The sequence below is a fragment of the Anabrus simplex genome, chromosome 2 (genome assembly GCF_040414725.1).
Source record: "Anabrus simplex isolate iqAnaSimp1 chromosome 2, ASM4041472v1, whole genome shotgun sequence".
Taxonomy (NCBI): Eukaryota; Metazoa; Arthropoda; class Insecta; order Orthoptera; family Tettigoniidae; genus Anabrus; species Anabrus simplex.
This window is the reverse complement of record NC_090266.1, coordinates 42,713,378-42,733,886: the sequence shown is the minus strand read 5'-3', so window position 1 is coordinate 42,733,886 and position 20,509 is coordinate 42,713,378. Positions and strand designations below refer to the sequence as shown.

General features: G+C 37.0%; 1 protein-coding gene across 1 annotated transcript in view; it reads left to right on the top strand.

Moving 5' to 3' along the window:
- LOC136863441 (proteasome activator complex subunit 4A) overlaps positions 1 to 20,509 on the top strand; it is a 1,047,550-nt gene that overhangs the window by 726,709 nt on the left and 300,332 nt on the right. Inside the window, exon 29 of the mRNA XM_068225934.1 lies at positions 10,263 to 10,394. Within this exon, the coding sequence (XP_068082035.1) occupies positions 10,263 to 10,394 (132 nt within the window). The remainder of the gene's footprint in view (positions 1 to 10,262; positions 10,395 to 20,509) is intronic.

The following is a 20,509-nucleotide window of genomic DNA, read 5'->3' as shown; positions in this document are numbered from 1 at the left end:
AAGTACATCAATTTGAATTCATGATTTGAAGGTGCTACCATCAACAGTGGAAATATATTTATTTAGGCCTACAGGTTTCTGGACATTGGTGACTCATACAGATTTAGGATTGCTCACAATACATCAGTGGATTTGTTCCTATTATATATGATGCCATTCATAGAGCACTACAGCCAGAATTCTTGACAGGGTGAAAATTCCAACAAAAGCCTCACAAAAGTGGCTCATTGTATTTCAAATATAAGACTAATACCATTTATGCTTATTTGTTTTAATGATGCTGGATCTTGGGGCATAATTACTGTCTTTTCAAATGATATTTTGAGGTGTTTATTAGATGGAGGTTAACAGCTTTTTTTTTTCATACCACTTGGTGAGATCCCACCTACCAAAATAATAGACATATCAAGAAATGCTTCCAGTCAAAATTTACATTACCTAATGTAGAAATAGTGTGTCAAGTTTCATTACAATCCTGTAAATAATTTTGAAAGAAAGAAAAATGCACATATGCTCTGAATATTGTGAAAATGATAAAAGCAATGGAGTTCCTTACACTGTTTCTCTCCCTCATGATCCTCTGCAAATCTCCTGTTGCCTCTCCTCTTCTTTGTTATTGTGCCATGTTCAGAATAGTATCATATTGCTTTCATGACAAGCGTGTTGCTGAATTTCTGTAGGCCTACTGTGTTTTGTGCAAAGAATCCAGGTCCATATCCAAACTTTGCAAGAATGACAATCCTGTCTTAATTTATATCATTGAAGACTACAGCAGCTTCGAAAGCAGCTAATTTTACCAAATGGCTGTGAAGAAAGGTTGTCTATGGACATCTCTTCCAAAGTAAATTCTCTTTAGGATTCTGTGTATTCACATATGTGTACATTTCTTGAGGAGTTCAGGTGAGGCTAGTGCTCTGTACACTAGCTTAATAACTATAGGAAAAGCTTCTGGAATATTGTTCTAATAAGTACGTTGGCAGTGTAATAGACTGATACTTGTCAAAACTACATGTAAATTACACACAAGGTCTTGTTTATTACCCTCATCACTAAGCATAAAGTACTGTCTCCCCAAACTTTGCACTGGCAAGCTGATCTAATTGCTCACTTGGCAATAATAAGCCAATTAATATAAATCCTGCACTTCCATCCAAGTTACTGGTAAACTCCTTGGTACAGAGCAACAACTTTTTCTGCAAAGGTCTGGTAGGACTCTTTCTTACCTCAATATTGATTTTGCCTTTCTGTGTATTGTTCATATGTAACTTCTTTACTGATATGAACATGACCAAGCCTATCTATCCATCCTGAAATACTTTCCTTATGAATCAGTTCAAGGAAAATGAAAACATTGCCTTCAATTTCACCAAAAATGAGAACCAACCACTGCAAAAAATAATAGGTGCTAATAACAAGCACCTTGCCTTCTATTTTTAGAAGTGAAGAGTATGCCTTTCTAACAACTAAATAGACTACTATTGCTGTCTACAGTAAAATGTTATTTAGGCCTCAGGTGGTAAATGATTTAATTTTGCTATATCTTACATTGCCTGTCAAAACTGTTTGTAAATACCAATTATATAAATGAATGTTTGACAGAGTAGGGTGTATGGGCCTTGTAAGATCTTGGATTGACTTACAGGGTAATTAATCTACTCAACCTTTTATTACAAGCATGTAACTCTCATATGAATATATTTTTTATAAATAATGTACATATTCTGCCATCATATCCCCTTAATATCACATCACACAAAATACAGTTTTTTATGTTGTAGATTAAAATCTACAGAACTTTGGTGGAAACATCTGTCAAAATAGTTACAAATGAATTTTTCATCTTTGTTTTTCATTGTTTATATGGATCTACAGCACAAGAAATAAAATAATCAGTCTACCTTGATGCCCTCTGTAGGCCTATATGTTATTAATAAATTATAAGTACAGTAACAGACATGAAAGTAGTGATTGCTGGTGCAGACAGGTACAATGGCAGGAGAGTACTTGGAATGAGGAGATGAAATAGAACTGAATGTCAGGTTGAGAATACAAAACTGGAACAGGTAGATAATTTCAAATAGGTATTTAGGATGTGTATTCTCGCAGGATGGCAGTATAGCAAGCAACATTGAACACAGATGCAGTAAACCCAATGCAATGAGCTTGCAGTTGTGATCAACAGTATTTTGTAAGAAGGCAGTCAGCTCCTGGACAAAACTACTAATGTCTTTACACTGGTCTGGTTTCAGACCACCTGTGCTGTACAAACCTAGTGCAATGAGTTTGCAGTTGCGATCAACAGTATACCGTAAGAAGGAAGTCAGCTCTTGGACAGAACTATCAATACGCTGGTCTGGTTTCAGACCACCTGTGCTGTACAACTGCTTACTACATACACACAGAAAGGACCTACTACATGTATTTCAAAATACGCCTTTCCTTGTAAACCATACATGTTCTACCACATAAAATATACAAATTAAGATGTTGTAATAATGCTAATAATTAATAAAAATTGGAGTTAAGGTTCTTTCCCATCAGGTGCTAATACACATAACTCACTGAGGATTCCAATAAATATTGATAGATAAGTATAACAAAAAATGATTTAATTTAAAAAGTAGAACATTTCTCAAGAACATAAATTTTATTAGATTCTTTCTTGGTCTAACACTGTATACAACAGTTTCCGAATTTTAACTTTGAAAACCCTTCGACCTAGTACACTCATTCTTTCCATGTCATCATGAAGACACTAAAAATAACATTGATTATATTTTCTTTTCAGTTTCAGTATCTTTCTAAATATTCACTTAACACATCACTGTCACTTTCACATTTCTGTTTCTTTTATTTTTAACTGCTGGCAAAGCTGTTTGTAGAAGCAGAAGCCACTGGACTGGAAGTTGAAGTCCCTTCAGTAATTTCTGAACTGTAGGAGTTAAACCCCTCCAACACAAATTATTTCTGCTTCCTCCTCCTATATTTCAGCTTTGTGAAAAGGCTCTCATACACCAGGTGCCACTTCCATAGATGTGTTTGTTATAGAACTGAAAAAAATGAACAACATATTAATGCAATTCTTCTAAATTGGAGCTACATTTTAGTCTGGACACAAGCCTTCTGTTTAAGAAATTGTTACTTTCAATAATTATTTTAGTAAGATGATTGTTAGGTTAGATTATATTATATTACTTTCAGTTATATCTGATAAATTAATGAACAGATGGGTGGAACTTATGGCCTACAGACTGAATCTTCCCCTCACTCTTTCACAACTAGAACACTGGTCTGTAATGTAGGCCTTCTTTTAAAAATAAATATTATAGAATTGTACCTTCCTCCAGCAATGAAGAGTTCCAGAAAGTTGAGGGCATTGAAGTAGACCCATTTTATGTTTTCTGTACAGCAGAACCTGGGAGGAGAGGGAGGATGTTATCTCTCCAAGTTCGATATCCAGCCCTCAGAATTTGCCATGTTTTGGCACAACTTTTTCCTGAAACAATGAATCAGAATATTGTGACAAAGAAAATGTACATGTAGTAGGCCTACTTATGGCATAGGCCTACACTTATTTGTCATTAAAGCAAACAATGGTATTCATTTCATTAGGTACGAGATGGAGGTTAGGAAAGCACTGCTTATGTTTTCCAAACATTTCTTCAATTAAGTTACAAGAATGATAATTACTACTTCTCCTAGTGTAACTCATTTTACCAATCTATTCCGTATAATATATTTTATCAATAAATGATCTAAGATAACACTATTCATAAGATAATCGGAATAAATCTAATAATTACTTACCAGTTTTTGTCCCAATTCTCCACACTATAGAATGCCATACAAAATTCACGGTCTCCCTATTACTATATCCAGGGAGTCTAGGATTATACACCACTTTGTTTTCATACACTAAGCAAATTAATGTTTCGATTTCATCAACAGATGACTATGTTGCGTCCGCCATTATCGAACGACTGCGACTGAAAAACGGACACGTTTGTTTTTACAAACCAGTCGATCTTCATCGCTCGTAGTTGATCGCTGACGATCGATGCTGTGTGACTGGTGCCACTGCCCTCTGTAGGTTTGTTTTCTTAGTCGGTCGATCGCAGTCGTTCGATCGAGCCTGTGTGACAGCCCCCTTAGAAATTCATGTTTGTCATCTTTAACATTTTCGTAGCTTTCAAATTATTTTTTCACCAGAATGGAGACTCCCCCTTCTACCATTCCTTTCCTGTCTCTACAATATACACTCCAGTTCCCTGAGAAAATTTCTGCATCCACATATCATTTCTCAGCCACGATTCTTTCAACTCCTATTACAATATCTGGTTAAGTATATATCTATTAAATTTCTTAATTCTATTTCTTTCTTTACAATACTTCTACAGTTGAGCACTAACAGTTTTATGTCATCCCTACTTGATTTACAGTTCCCTGTTCCCTTAACACCGCTTGAGGGTACACTGCATGAGGGTTCCACCTTAGATGATCAAATTGCCTAAGTTTCAAAACTTCTGTTGCAAATTAACAGTGTTCTTAACAGCAGAACAGAGTATAGCTATGTGTCAGAACAAGGCGTGGCACCTCAGCACCCTGGGGCAGCCCGAATGATGCTGTGTTAACTGAACAATGAGCATTCTCTTTATCTATCAAATGAAATGTGATGGAAAAAAATCAATGCATGGATTTAAGTTTTCATCACCGGGCGAGTGCGCTTGCATCCAGGAGATAGTGGGTTCCAACCTCACTGACATCCCTGGAAGTTGTTTTCCGTGGTTTCCCATTTTCACACAAGGCAAATGCTGGGGCTGTACCTTAATTAAGGCCATGGCTACTTCCCACTCCTAGCTCTTTCCTATCCCATCGTCGCCATAAGACCTATCTGTGTTTGTGCGACATAAAGCAAATTCTAAAAATAAAAAAGAAAGCAAGTTTTCAGCATTTGTTCTTTATATAAACACTAACTAGTGTGCTTTTTATGACTTCATGCGAGTTCCTGGTACTGACAAAATGTCTCTTCATTGAATTGGTAACAACTTTTTTATTAATAAAGGAGAAGCTCTTATTTCAGAAACTTGTTAATAGCACTTTAAGCTATGATGTGTTAACCCTTACCCCTCAAATTTAAATTCTCTGTGTTGCCTCTACTGCTCGTATTTTGAATGTGAATTTCTATAGTATATGACCCGTGTTCGTGTTTCATGATTTTGGAGATAACACTTGCTCTTAAATGAACAACATTTACAGCAAGATATACTGAAGCAAATAAAAGCAATATGTAGAATTTGAGACATATTATTTTGCATTATTATTATTATTACCGCGGTACTACTACCATTATTGCATACCAATTGGTTTTGTTAGTAATTTCACTGAAAAATTATCGGTGAAAAAAATTGAAAACTCTGATTCAGTCTCTGGTTTCATACTGTACCCTTTTCGTGATATCAGTACGTCAATAAGTTAGAGTAGTCCTGTAACATGACGTTAAAATGGAACAGCTCAGGTGAGACCTCCGACAAAGCCCGGCGTCGAAGACCCACCTCCCCTACTAGCATAATATGGCGCTAGAATAAACGGGTCGTAGTCTGTCCTTACTGGGCAGTGATCTAATAATCTGTAGTAGGGGAATCTTAATAATGAGAGGAATACTATCAAACTAAGCAATGAGAAGAATGATTTTTTTTTTTTTTCACAATGACAATTTTATTACTATTAAAGCACATGTTTAAACCTTTTGCACAGATATGTCACAACATAAACACATTAATAACAGACACTAATATTTCTTGAGGTTAGGATGTCTATATAGTCTTATTTCTATTATCCATTATCTCAGAAAATATGCAATAACTCTGTCTGCACTCGGTAGCAGCGGGTACGACTTTCACTGCTACTGCCTGGCAGTGATCCAGGTCCCCTTGACAGTGTGGGTGTGTAACATCTCATCTGGAACCCCTGAGCGGTAAAATTTATGCAAAAGAGTGGTGGGCATTCTCTCGTCTACGATAGCTGCAGATCTACTCAACGATGTTATTCTACAACTTACTGCGAGTAAGAGCTGTCTCGGAGAAAGAATACGATCTTTGAAATGACTTCTTTAAATGCAGCAACAGTGTTTTCTTCCTTTCTCTTGGCCTTGTCGTGGACTGCCTCGAAGGCCATCGACCTGCCTGGTACAATACACAACTTTCACTTTTGTATTTAACGGGAGATCCCGGCCCGTCTTGCGATCAGTAACTTCCTGCCCCATTCATTCTCGGTCATCTCCCAATGTGCCACAAATATCATTGACGCGAACCAGCTATAATCTAGCCCCTTTTTATATTCATCAGATGGAATAACCCATCGCGTGTACTATTCAAATCTCTGGGGACTATTCACACTTTCTTAAATCACAGACTCATTACAGTTATCTACTCAAAGCTTCGCCTCTTTCTCTCTCGACTCAGCCTTACGTGCAAGCTACAGAAGAAGTTGTTCTAACGATCGGGGACAAAATACATACCGACACTCGCGATCTAAGCATAACACATTTATAATCACACCCACTGTTGTCTCGTCCTTTTGATGCACATCATTCAGCTTACTTGACATAGGTGGGGTATCTCACTGATGTGAAGCGAAAATAAGAAATTTCAGAATGTTTCTGAAGATTCGTACTGAATATAATTGATGGTAAACTGAAGTGAGTTTACAAGAACCTTGAATCCCATTTACATAATTACCATAAATACCCGTGAAAATGAAATAAAATACGGCCATACAACCATGAAGAAAATCAAAATACTACTAATAGGTAACTATGTCATCCCTTTGAAAATGCAAAATCCTAATCTGCAGTCTACATCATTTGCATGCAATTAATGTATTTACATTTTAATAAAAACTGCAACTCTCTAATACTTAAAAAAATAATACTCATTACTTGACTGGTTCACTCCAACATCTCTCCCCCCGGCAGGCACTCCAAGGGAGTCCTTAGTTAGACATCTCAGCAGTGTCAACAGCATAGTCTGAAGTTTGATTGCAGATGAGCTGCTCCCATGATGACTTGAATCATGTTTGTGTTCAGAAGGTCTTGAAGTTCCGTGATGTGCCGAATATCTGTACACCTCGTGTACGTAGATCTGCTCCCAAGGGTGACATCATCGCTAGTACACAACACAAATGAGGGGATTTTACTTAGTATAGCTTTGTTAATTGGTCACACATTATACTACCTTACGATCAGAGAAAACTCAGAGACTCAAGTTTCCTGATCAAGCAGTGGTATTGTTCATGTTGCCCATCACTCTCCCCCATTCGTCTCTCGAATCCACTATCAGCAATTAGGCCCTAAGTCACCGGTAATCTGAATTTCACTTCACTGGCTACTTGATGATGTCCTGAAAGTACAATTTCAACTCGGCCTATTTTACACTAGTCTCTATGGGATACAGAGTTAATTATTGCACTAGGGTTTTCTTAGCTGATACCGCCCTTTCCAAATTCATAACCAGTGAGCCTCGTATTTATCTCCCAGTTTATCATTTAATATTATGCAGCTAACAAAGCTCCTCCATGATTTCATCGACATTATTATACTTGTATACCGAGTTCAATTGAGGCGTCGCCTATTAGCGTTTTAAGTCACACTTGAATTGCTCCCGTATAGTTTTATGCTGTGGCTTCACACATTACGTAAATATTCATCATCACGTCCTCGGAGAGTACATATACCTCCACACATTTCCGTACAATTATATCTATGTTGTTGTTGTTATTATTATTATTATTATGAAACTTGTAGACACCAACGAAATCATTACTGAATTATCAAACACTTTATAACAAGGACTTGGTGAAGAATCGCTCACGATGTACACAACATCACACTGCAACTGGAAATATCGAAGTACCTTACTGGTATGAATCGGTTTTCTTAAATAGGGAAACCGTGTTAGACCTAGTGGAGAGAGTAAACTCCACCCCCTTGTGAAAATTCACTCCGCTAATCGGCAATCTCCATCATTGGTTGAGATATCAAATTGAAGCTCTTTCACTCCAGTTTCCACTGATCAATTCTCATTACCGGCGTGTCGTGCGTTTTGATGTAATCTCCATAGCTTCCCTTGCAGCTTCGTGTGGGAGGGGCTTGAACTTGGGGAGCTTCTGAGTTTGCTCCCGCTATCCGCTTTCACCATCTGGCGAACACCCGTTAGGATACTTGTTTATTGCGTACTTGGTTACATCTCCATTATATACAACACTTCTAGGCGTGATAAATCTGCATAAATTTCGCTGGTTATTACGAGCCTTTATTTTTGGAAACCTGTCAAGTATTACCTGATTTCTGCTATTAATCCTTTTGAAACAGTTGAAGTCTTGTGGATTGGTAGTGGTGTTTTCGCGGGAAAAAGTGCAAAGAGTGATATTTTCCAGGGTTGAAAGCAATGTTCGTGTCCTACTTAGCAGCGTGGGTATTCTCTTCTCTGCTGCGCCTGACAGAGAGCGCTTTTGCCCGCAGACGAAAGTATGATTCATTGCAGCAAGTACGTATAAATAGAGTCTGGCCCATGGAACGGACCGTGTGCGACCAGTATCCCGGAAAGTGTAAACGTGCGCTAACTTGGGTGCTAATTAACGTATAAGAGGGCGGAAAATTGCATATTTGAATTGTGGAATGCCATAATATGCTCCTAATGATGTGTCGAACGGTCACAATACCTTGCAGTGGTTTGTTGCCTGAAACCTCTATAAATGGCGATTTCTTGAAATCGGGATCTGTTCATTTATAATTGCGCCAGCCATCAGCATCAGCTACATTTTGAATTATGGTACAGAAGCCGACCATCGCCAGTTAACTTGTAGGCGTTAGCAGATGCTATTAGATACATTCATTAGGGTACAATGAAGGAGCATAGATGCAAAATTACTGGGGTTTTGACATACACAACATTGAACAGAACACTGTATATGACTAAGAGAGCACATGGCGACCAAGTTTGTTTACCATTGCTCGAGCCTTCATATGTGTGAGTGGACTGGACACATGATGGCTACACTGCCATCTAAATAATAGATTTTTGACTGACAGTCAAATAGTATCTGGATTTTACAAAGTTGCACACTGAACCAAAAGATGGCAGTGCAGTATAGCATTGTGTATTTTGTCAGCTAAGAGACGGCAGACGAGCGGAATGGGAATATTGTAATGTCAGGGCTCTCCCAACAGACGAGGGGTAAGGGTTAAATTTGGTTATGATCAAATTCTAAGGTTTGATTATACCGGTTTTTAAACGTGTGGTTCATCCATAGGAGGCTGAGAAACACTCTCCCCTCCCGTAAAAATACCTGAATTGTTAATTTCTTTATTACATCCAAATGTAGAGCAAAGTGAGATAAATTTTTGTGTATTTTATGTTCAGGTTGTCCATTCATTTTTACCTGTATACATAATTTTGAATCTGACAGTAGTGTGTTACCATGGCAGCCACTGTTCATATCTAACTCAATGTAGATGAAATTTTCAAAATGAAGTCCCTGTTGCTCCTGAGCTCTGATGCTCCTAACATGCAATATTACTAGTGAATGTGATAGTGTTGCTTAACTGGCTCTGTGCTTGTGAGAATATTCCTAATAACATCTAAAACAACTCGTTGATTAGCACTTTGTCACTGGTGCCCGTCTACCAGCTGTATTGCATGGGAACATTGTTCCACTTTCCTAACAGCATTTGGAGTCTGCTGCACATCTGGGAAAGAACAGATGGCACACGTTTATAATGTAACGTGTTAGGGATATATCGGTTCAACATGGCAGAAGAGACCTGACATGAACTCTGAAATTACTTATCAATATAAAACAAATTCTGCTTTGGTAGGATTTGAACCATGGAGGAAAGAGATCTTCCAGACACTGTTTCACCCAGCCATGCAAATACATGCACATTGCTTGTACAAAGCAGACCTGCATATCCTGCATCCATTTTATTGTTTCATACATATTTCATATCATCATAACATTATTTACAGTATTAATTGCACATTCACCATTACCAGAACACTTTATGCCATCATTATAGCATGTATGCTACACCTGAATGAATGTTTGGTTATGAGAACCATCTTGATCTTATAGTTTGCAAACTATGCATGCAAGGTGTGACTTACATATTTACCAAATCTTAGAAAAGCAGATAAAACCCTGCATTTTTCAATATCAAACCGGAGTCTTAAATTATTTTTTAACCAATTTTTACTTGTTCACAGGCGTCTATATGCTCTCCAAGGAGCCCTTGCTCAGCTGCAGTGGAGAATTCCAGAATTATTTTTTAGACTTCTTGAATTCCTGAAGCCATATTTGAGCCACCCTTTTCAGAACATCCGGGAAAGGGTAGGAAGGTATGTATTAGCTGAGTCTATATACTTTTTAAAAACTTAAATAACATTTGCTACGCAAATTGTTTAGTCATGCCACTATCCTCTATATCAGATGTGAGGTGGGTCAAACAATAACCAGTCTCTTAATGGCATTGAAGTTTGAATACACCATGATAGTGAGTGCCAAGCACGTTTGTACAAACTTTCAGTATTTCTAGATCTGGGGTGTCATGTTGGCTGTGAGAATATCTACTGGACTGCATTACAACCCGCTGTTAATTCCGCAGTGACCAAGCACCGTGGCATCTGGTCATCGTAGCAAGCCAGTGATATTGGTTGAAGTCATATGTACTCAGTGTAGTGTTCCTTAGTATCTGTGCAATAGAGAAGGAGTGTACCAACACAAGTTCATATCTGGCTTCAATAGTATAATCGGATAGTCATTCTTCCATTCCTGCGATAACGAGATTGATCCCAGGTGAGATCACTGGCATTTAAGGTGTTTACTTGCAACATCTTTGTGTTGTTGGCTTTTGGCACATTGAAGAACACAATTCTAACACCATGGCATTTATTAAAACGTACGGCAATATTTACAGGGAATTCATCATGGTCAGTGAGGAATACTTCTGTGTTGGCCATTGTAAAGGAAGAGATAAATCTGTTTTTCATATTTGAAGTTCCTAGTTGTGCCAAATATCTATGCAAATTATCTGGTTATTAGCTCCTGTCATACTTCTGTTTCCCCTACCTAAGATAGTAATGTCAAACATCTAGAACATTATTTATTTCTTATTCATTACCTGATGTATCACTATTATGTGCATAGATGTGATGTATAAGCTCCAAGATATTAAATTTAAGCAAACTTGCTTAAAGCATTTCCATTCATCTTATTGTTAAATCCTTGCTTGATGAAGGGATCAGCTGTGGAGAAAGCAGAATACTGAATACTGCTGAGGCAGTAAACTGTCCATTCTGCCCTCATTCATGTCTTACCACACAATCTGTGGTAATAGGGGGGGGGGTAAGATTTTAAAGATCGTTTACGGTGAATCGTGTATTAGAAATTGATTGACAGTATTGAGAGGGTTTGGTAAGGTAAGACTGATATCTACTGTTGTGATAGGGACTGCGAGTAAGACTGGTCGAGAGGGGTATGAGGGAAGAGATACAGAATTTGATGGAGATAATTAGGCTTATAATAGAAGTTAGATCTCCCTCAAGCAATATACAGGTTACAGTAATTAGAAAAGATGGAGGTGAAGGAAAGGGAGAAGAAGACTGGTGGGCCAATTTCTTACAGTGAATGAAAGTGAGGGGAAGGGGAAAAGTTCACAATAGATATCAGTGAAGAATAGTTGTCAGCCACAGTTGGTAGAACTGTTGGTGTAGCCGTCAAAGAAGAAAAGATGAATGACGTGAACAAACTGCTGACACTTCACTACGGGGAAGGGTGGAAAAACAATGCAGAACTTCAATATTACAAGGAGTGCATGGATCAAGAAAACGTGGTGGAAGGTGACGTGACAGACGACCTCGTTTGTGAACCCAGGGAAGTGGATAACGACTTAAGAATCTAATCCATGTGATGAACTGCTGATTGTATTTTATTATGTTGCAGCATACTATTTTTCATGTAATTTGCTAGAAATTGTGTTCACTGTAAATTTCGTGTGTTTGTTAAATAACAAGTGCATAACAGCATTATGTGGCTAAAATAATTCTTATTTAGCAAAATCCAGTGCTTTGTTTCAAAACTCGACATATGCAAGAAGTTCGTTCCAAAATACGACTTTCTATTGCTGTACTTCTAAAAGTCGACATCTGCAATTTTTAAAGCTAAATATCTCCTAAACAAATAGCTGAATTTACCTCTGGCCCTATTTTAATGTTTATATAACAGTTTGTAACAAACATCAGATAAAATATATTGAAAAAGTCGACATCTGCAATTTTTAAAGCTAAATATCTCCTAAACAAATAGCTGAATTTACCTCTGGCCCTATTTTTATGTTTATATAACAGTTTGTAACAAACATCAGATAAAATATATTGAATTTTTATGTTAAGATGAACTTTAACAGTTTTTTCGTTTTTCCCATAAACTTGAAAAAAATGCAGATGTCGACTTTCGGAACTAGGCGCCTCATTTAAACATTATTAATTTTAAATATTGTTAAGTATAGGAATATCCTTGTAAATGCGACGGTTCTCATTACAAGCTTTCTTCACTCTTAGAAGAAACACACTATCTACGCTAAAATCAGAGACAATTTGGAGTGGTCGCTTAACTAATTTACTATACTTCTAAATAATAAACAAAAGAATAAGCTAACACTAGTGGGCACTATCACAACCAACAATAAAGTTAAACAGATGTCGAGTCCGGAATCGAACCCACATCCTAATGAACCGATGACAAAATGACGAGACAGAACCCTTTCTCGAATTCATACATAAAACATGAAATAAATCTCAAAGAACATATTAAAAAATTATGTACACACATTATAAACAGAAGTATAAGCAATAAACACATGCGACTGGCTGTATTTCGAGGAACAGGAAAAAACTTGTGTGTGACGAAAATCCAGGGTCTGCCTTGGACTTCGAACCGGTGGTCTCCAGGATGCCACCGACACATGGGTCTCTAAATTTCCCTATCTCAATTATTCATAAGATCAACACACAATACAATACTGGCGTTCCAGTTATTTAATTTCTTTACAGAAATAAACATGAAAGATTTAAAAAGAAAATCTTCTAAATGTGATCGTATATTTGTGAATCCTTATGCTTTCAGTCTTGGTCAACAGGCTTGAACAATACTTTTGGCAGAATCTCTTCTTATGAGGGAGTGCTAGCACACCCTTTTAAAATCATAAATCATAACGCAGAGCTACACCTTGTAATGGCTGGCCGGAGATCACTTATTTTAAACACACTCAAGACGAGACGTCCAGTCTCCCTGAGGAAACATTGTGGCAAATGTATATCATTTCAACTGATATGCTCTTACATTCAAAAGCTTCATTGGCTTATTAATTCCCCGCCCGCTTACAATTCTTTAACTCATATCAAGCCACTATTCATCTTTTCAGTGTCACATCCATAGACTTGGAATACCCAGGTTCACACCTACTCGATTGCACAGAATAATCAGGCTATGTTTTCCTATAAATTTGAACTCGGACAAAAATCTCAAATGGATTTAAGCGTATCCATAATTTTATTCTCATTTTAAAGAAAAGCATATACTTCTTGACAAAGGAGGAAAACTCTGTCTAAAATATGGGGGGACATCCATTCGTGTCTGGGCCTGTCACAACTTACACAAATTAATACAGCCATATCTATATTCTACTCATGCAAATTTACTTCAAATCCAGAGTGCCTTCCTACACTCATGATTATTATGCCAATACTGGCATTTTGAAGACACTACCGTCATGCATTACCAATATAGATTAAAATATTCCATATGAAGGAAGATATTAATTTTATCGTTAGAAATCTTCAATAAAACAAATCTATATTTTACCCTCTCAGTCTAAAGCACTCTCAGCCCTTGTGATATTTCATCACTAAATCATGCACATGCGTCACTTTAAATTTAGATTTTATAGACCCGAAAATTTAGCCCATATTACAGAATTTCCATTCCCCTCTAGTTAAATGTTATTTAATAAAATATGAAGACCACTCTCAAGTCTCTCCCTAATTCAAAAATACATGCAATTTACATTACTAACCTAGCTTATATGATCTACATATTTATATGAAAATAACCGTGCAGTTTACTCCGATAATACTTTAAATTTGATGTATTCATCGTCATGTAAAGAAATCTGTGTTTCGGGCTTTGGAAAGGCCCTTGGTGTCATTTGACCCCTCATAGCGCTGGCGTGGATCACTGGTTCGAATCTTGTTCTGATCCAGCTGAGCACCTTCATAATCCTAGGGTCCTGTTCTTTACTTAACAAGTCTAATGACGTTCGATCAAATTACATCATTCACTAACACGATTTTCGAAACATTTAGACAGTTCCCGTGGTCGAATTTCTGGCGATATACTTGTCCCGTTAGCCAAAATTATCACATACTTTCTGTACTTCAACTTTATCTATAACTTGGACAAAGTTTTTCATACAGTGTATTGGCAAAATATATATTAGCACTCCCGAATACAGGTAAGGCCAGGACACCAGTGGACCGTGTTGAGTTAAAATAAATTTCTTAAATTTTTTATATTATTATAAATTAAGATTCTTTCAATACGGAGAAAATGATTTTCATTACTTGTAATAGCTCCATTCTCAACGGCTGCCAAGCCAAGACTGAGTGCTTCAGTGCGACCTGCACATGATTATACACCGAGCACAGGAAACACTCTTCACAATATTGTGACCAACGGCCACATGAACAGCTGTATTTATAAAAAAACAGGAGACCTATTTTTAGGATTACCCTTGTACTTTTCCACTCCTTCACTTGTTGGGTGTAGATTTGTTCTGTTCTCTTATTTTTTATCAATCCATACAGCATCCTTTTTCCACCATTTACATCCTTTCCCAAATCTTGTGTGAATATCTTCCATCTTTTCTTTTCCTCATTTACCACATTTTTACACTTACTTTTAATTTACTGATACTTAATCTTTCTTACTTCTTTCCTATCTTTATTCCATTCTCACCATGCTTTCTTCTTTTGTTTAACAATCTCCTTCATTTTGTCATTCCACCGAAGTGTCTCCTCTTCTTTCATTCTCACCAAAATTCTGCCACAAATAATCTCTGCACAGCTTACAAATGTGTTTTTAAATTTGGTCCATTCTTCACCTTCTCTTTCTATTTCTCATATAGAGAAGTGCTGTTCTAATTCCTCCTGAAATTTCTCCCGAGTTCTTTTATCTCTTAATTACCGACCTCGATAGCTGCAGTCGCTTAAGTGCAACCAGTATCCAGTATTTGGGACATAGTGGGTTCGAACCCCACTGTCGACAGCCTTGAAGATGGTCTTCCATGGTTTCCCATTTTCACACCAGGCAAATACCAGAGCTGTACCTTAATTAAGGCCACAGTTGCTTCCTTCCCACTCCTAGCGCTTTCCTGTCCTATCATCAGAGTAAGCGCTATCTGTATCGGCACAACGTAAAGCAACTTGTAAAAAAGAAACTTTTAATTTCCATGCTTTTATTTTCTTCTGTCTTATTTATGTTACTTCTTTTTTTGCTAGTGGCTTTACGTCACACTGACACAGACAGGTCTCATGGCGACGATGTCATAGGAAAAAGAATCAAATCTCAACCAAAAACTAGATTGACCAAAATAGATAGACCTAAAGAGGACTATGCATTATTTACCCTCAATAACGCACTCATATATCCATTAACCAATATTTTAAAAAAACATAACTTAAAAATAGCCTTCAAGACCACGCATAATAGCACTAATATCTTACACAACACCAAGACAATCAACAGCAACAATAAGTATCATCAATCAGGAGTATACCGAATCAGATGCAACAACTATCAGACTAGCTTTATAGGACGTACCGGTAGGAACTTCGCAATCCGATATAATGAACGCATAAATGCCGTAGAACATAATCATTTTTCCGCAATAGGCCAGCACATTGATGAATACAAACACAGCTTCACAAACATTGCAAATGATATGAAAATATTAAATATAAACCCTAAAGGCCCCTTGCTCAATATAACAGAAGAATTGTACATACTACTAGATCAATACGTTAATCCTAATTACAACATAAACAAAATTACAGAAAAAACCAACACCATATTTAATAAAATCATCCCCGCTTTAAAAAACCACTATTTCAAAATAAACAAACAGAGTTCAGCACGTGCTGCAGATGACCGACACGCACAGCTCCACCCCTACCCCTACGACAGTAACTCTCCTCGCCCATCCCTCCATCCCCCTTACAGCAGCGGACACAAGCTCAAAGAGAGCGCGATACAGTACACACCAGGCAGCCAAACTCAACGCATCCCAACCACGACCGCAATAGTAAGTACTCATCACGTTAACACACACACACACACACAAGCAGGCATGTTTTCAGATTATAACTATCTCACACTACCTTTTGTCTCTTACAGACACACACCAGCAAAATATTATAGACGAGAAAAGAGCCACCAACCTGCATCTGAAATATTCACGCATAACAGAGACTACATTCAATACTTCAAGTCCATGTATCAATCACAGCTGCACATATCTACCTCCGTTCATATACTGGATTTGCTATTAACAATATGATAAACCTATCAAATATACAAGTGGATATATCTTAATATTTACTAGAAACCCCCACGAGAGCACTGCCAATGAATGCAAGCACTGACATTCTTCATCTACATTGGACTCAAACAAGAATATAGACATACGCAAGACGTATAAATCCATTCCATTGAAGTGATCTGAGCCATTATAAAGGATTTTAACATGCACTGTATATTTTAATATGCGATTTTAACATGTGTTATGCATTTTAGAGTGTTTAACATACCTGTACTTTTAAAAATTGCTGATTTACACGAATTTTAGGCCTAAAAACAAACTCGCTTTTAACTATCTAGATTGTATCATATAGCCAATTTTTACTCTTAAACATGCCCAATTTGAATGCTTGGACATAGTGCTTCCCCACAACTTCTCCATTTGGAAAGGCAATTCAACCAATATTTGACTTATGTAAAGGTACCAATGTACAGCTGATGATGACTGTTCAAAAAGTCGAAACCGGTCCTGTAAGTTAATCTTATATAAATAAAATTGGTATTGATAAGGTGGAACCTTTTCTTATCTGAACCATTTTTAGTCGTATCTACTTGTGAGGATATCAAATCTGTTTTTGCTAGTGCTCCCATTCAGATTTCCAAAAAGTAATCAACAAAATAGGATTTGCATCGCACACTTGTGTTAATATCGAGCAATCCCGAGCTTCTGGGAACAGGTTACTTAGGTCAGGGCCTCTCAGGATGCATTGCGCGGCACAAGGTGCAAAAGATGACTTTGCTAGGTTGACCAGAGTGCAGACTCCCACTCCTGGATTTTGAGCAACAGCGCTCTCTCTCTCCTTCCCTACGCCTGTCTCGCTCGCTCTGCAGCGTTCCATCATCCGAGCAGAGCCGAGTTGCCCCGAGACAGAACACTGGTCCGAGCCGAGTCAGGCGGGTGCACTGTGCAGAGAATCTCTGGGCCTTGGTTTGCATGCGTGAGATATTGGGCGTTTAAAAGGCCCTGACGTAGATAAACATGACGAGCATAGTGAAATACAATTTACATGTGACTTTTTAATGTGTGAAACAAATCACACCGAACCGATTTGCTGATTGGGTCATTTATATCCTCAGGATCTCACAGTGTTGAAATCGGGTGAAACTTTGACTCGGAAACAATCAGTCGATGAAGGCAATGCTGAGGAACCATCGGCACGATGGGTGAAACGAGAAGCTGGATTCACAGGTAGCAATTCGGGACAGGCTGGTATAATTCCTGGGGTGAGAGAATCGCCTGTAGAATGGCCTCTCCCATTTAAGCACGCCACATTCACATTTACCCAATGGTCATGGGAGGAACTATCGACAGAGTTGTCGATGCTACCATTAACCTGTTGTTTATAAGTTTCATTTCCGTATTGATAGATATTACTTTACAAAAACAATATAAATATAAGTCACCACCTTATCAATACAAATTTATTCACATTCAGCTAGTAAATATGGTCCAGACCAGTTTCGGCCCCTAGGGGGTCATCTTCAGTTGACATGCATAAAAGATATATTTTACAAAAACATCACATATAACGATTAAAACTTAAAATAAGTCCAACTGATCATAAATGTTGGTATGTATGTCTTGGTACATTTGAGCTATTGTATGTGTCAATCCTAAGTTTCCCAGCATACAGTGTCAAGGTAAGTAGTTAACTAATATACATCATCCATGAAATTACATGCTATTTTTCATGTTATCACTATCTAATTTGGGTTGTACAATGTGGAATGAGATATACATACATTTGTGTAAATTAATGGTAGTAAGTTCAGTAATATACATTAAAAATTGGTTCTTAAATTACATTAATTGATTATTGATCAGTCATATGAAAATGTAGAATTATTAGTTTGGACACTTGTGATTAAAATATTAGTATGCAATACCTTGTTGGCATATATCTTAAATGCTAAAGTATCAGTTTATAAAGCCTATTATTCTTATTTTATGTCTTGTAATAGGGTTGAACTTTTAGAAAATTATTTGTTTTGTTGAGCATAGGCATTGGATAATCTTGTTAAATTGGACACATAACTAAAACAGTGATATATATATACCTTGTTAAAAATACATTGTATTAACATTATTAATATGTGGTGCTATATATACATTGTTTGGGTTAAAATGGGGTTAACAAAGTTTTCACAACAAATGTCACCAACTCAACATATTACGGCACACAAGAAGAACATGCTCCATCAATAATATTCAAGACTCTTAATAGCTCTAACAACAGTAGCTGCCCAAAATATCGCCAGACATTACAACCAAATATTACCTGAATTGCAAGCAGATTATACAAATACTTATCTAACCGCAATTATGTATATAGTTATATATTTTTACGGACCCATTATATCGGAACATCATAACTAATCAAATACTGTTGTGAAAACTTTGTTAACCCCATTTTACCCCAAACTATGTATATATAGCACCACATATTAATAATGTTAATACAATGTATTTTTAACAAGGTATATATATATATCACTGTTTTAGTTATGTGTCCAATTTAACAAGATTATCCAATGCCTATGCTCAACAAAACAAATAATTTTCTAAAAGTTCAACCCTATTCCAAGACATAAAATAAGAATAATAGGCTTTATAAACTGATACTTTAGCATTTAAGATATATGCCAACAAGGTATTGCATACTAATATTTTAATCACAAGTGTCCAAACTAATAATTCTACATTTTCATATGACTGATCAATAATCAATTAATGTAATTTAAGAACCAATTTTTAATGTATATTACTGAACTTACTACCATTAATTTACACAAATGTATGTATATCTCATTCCACATTGTACAACCCAAATTAGATAGTGATAACATGAAAAATAGCATGTAATTTCATGGATGATGTATATTAGTTAACTACTTACCTTGACACTGTATGCTGGGAAACTTAGGATTGACACATACAATAGCTCAAATGTACCAAGACATACATACCAACATTTATGATCAGTTGGACTTATTTTAAGTTTTAATCGTTATATGTGATGTTTTTGTAAAATATATCTTTTATGCATGTCAACTGAAGATGACCCCCTAGGGGCCGAAACCGGTCTTGACCATATTTACTAGCTGAATGTGAATAAATTTGTATTGATAAGGTGGTGACTTATATTTATATTGTTTTTGTAAAGCTACCATTAACCATCGGCTTGATGGCTATGTTAGATGACGAAATGTTAAGTGTTACAAAGCACATTATGCCATGCTGTCAACACATTCATAAGCCAAAGGTTGTAACGACTAATTTCATCATCCTTACAGAAGAACTGGAGCAACAGAGTAAGATGATTCATTTCATGCCGAAGTATCAATCCACTACCGGGTACACCATTTCGGACAGTGATAGTGTCAGTGCGATAAAATGGAAAGATTTTATGGTGAGTGGGCGTTCCAGTTTCCTATATACCTTACCAAAGATAGGTAACTTTGAAAAACTGAAGGTGTATGAAATTTCCTCCCACGTTCATGACAGTCGTTATCAAGGGTATGTATTAAATGATCTGGAATATACAGAGCATGAACTGCTAGCGTCACCTTCTACAGATGAAGATAAGCTCTGGCTCCGCCTGGATCACGCATTAGGTGTGCTAGACGAAATGACACAACAGAGGACTGTTACGTCTAATTCGTCTCTCGACCCCATGACAATCTCCACTTGCTGATATAGGGATTTGATTCATATCTTAGGTGCAAGTGATACAGTCGAATTTGACGTAGAGACCAATCTGGAAGGTGACCTATATCCAGATAAGATTGAGCCGTTGGGAATGCCCACACTGTTTACTTT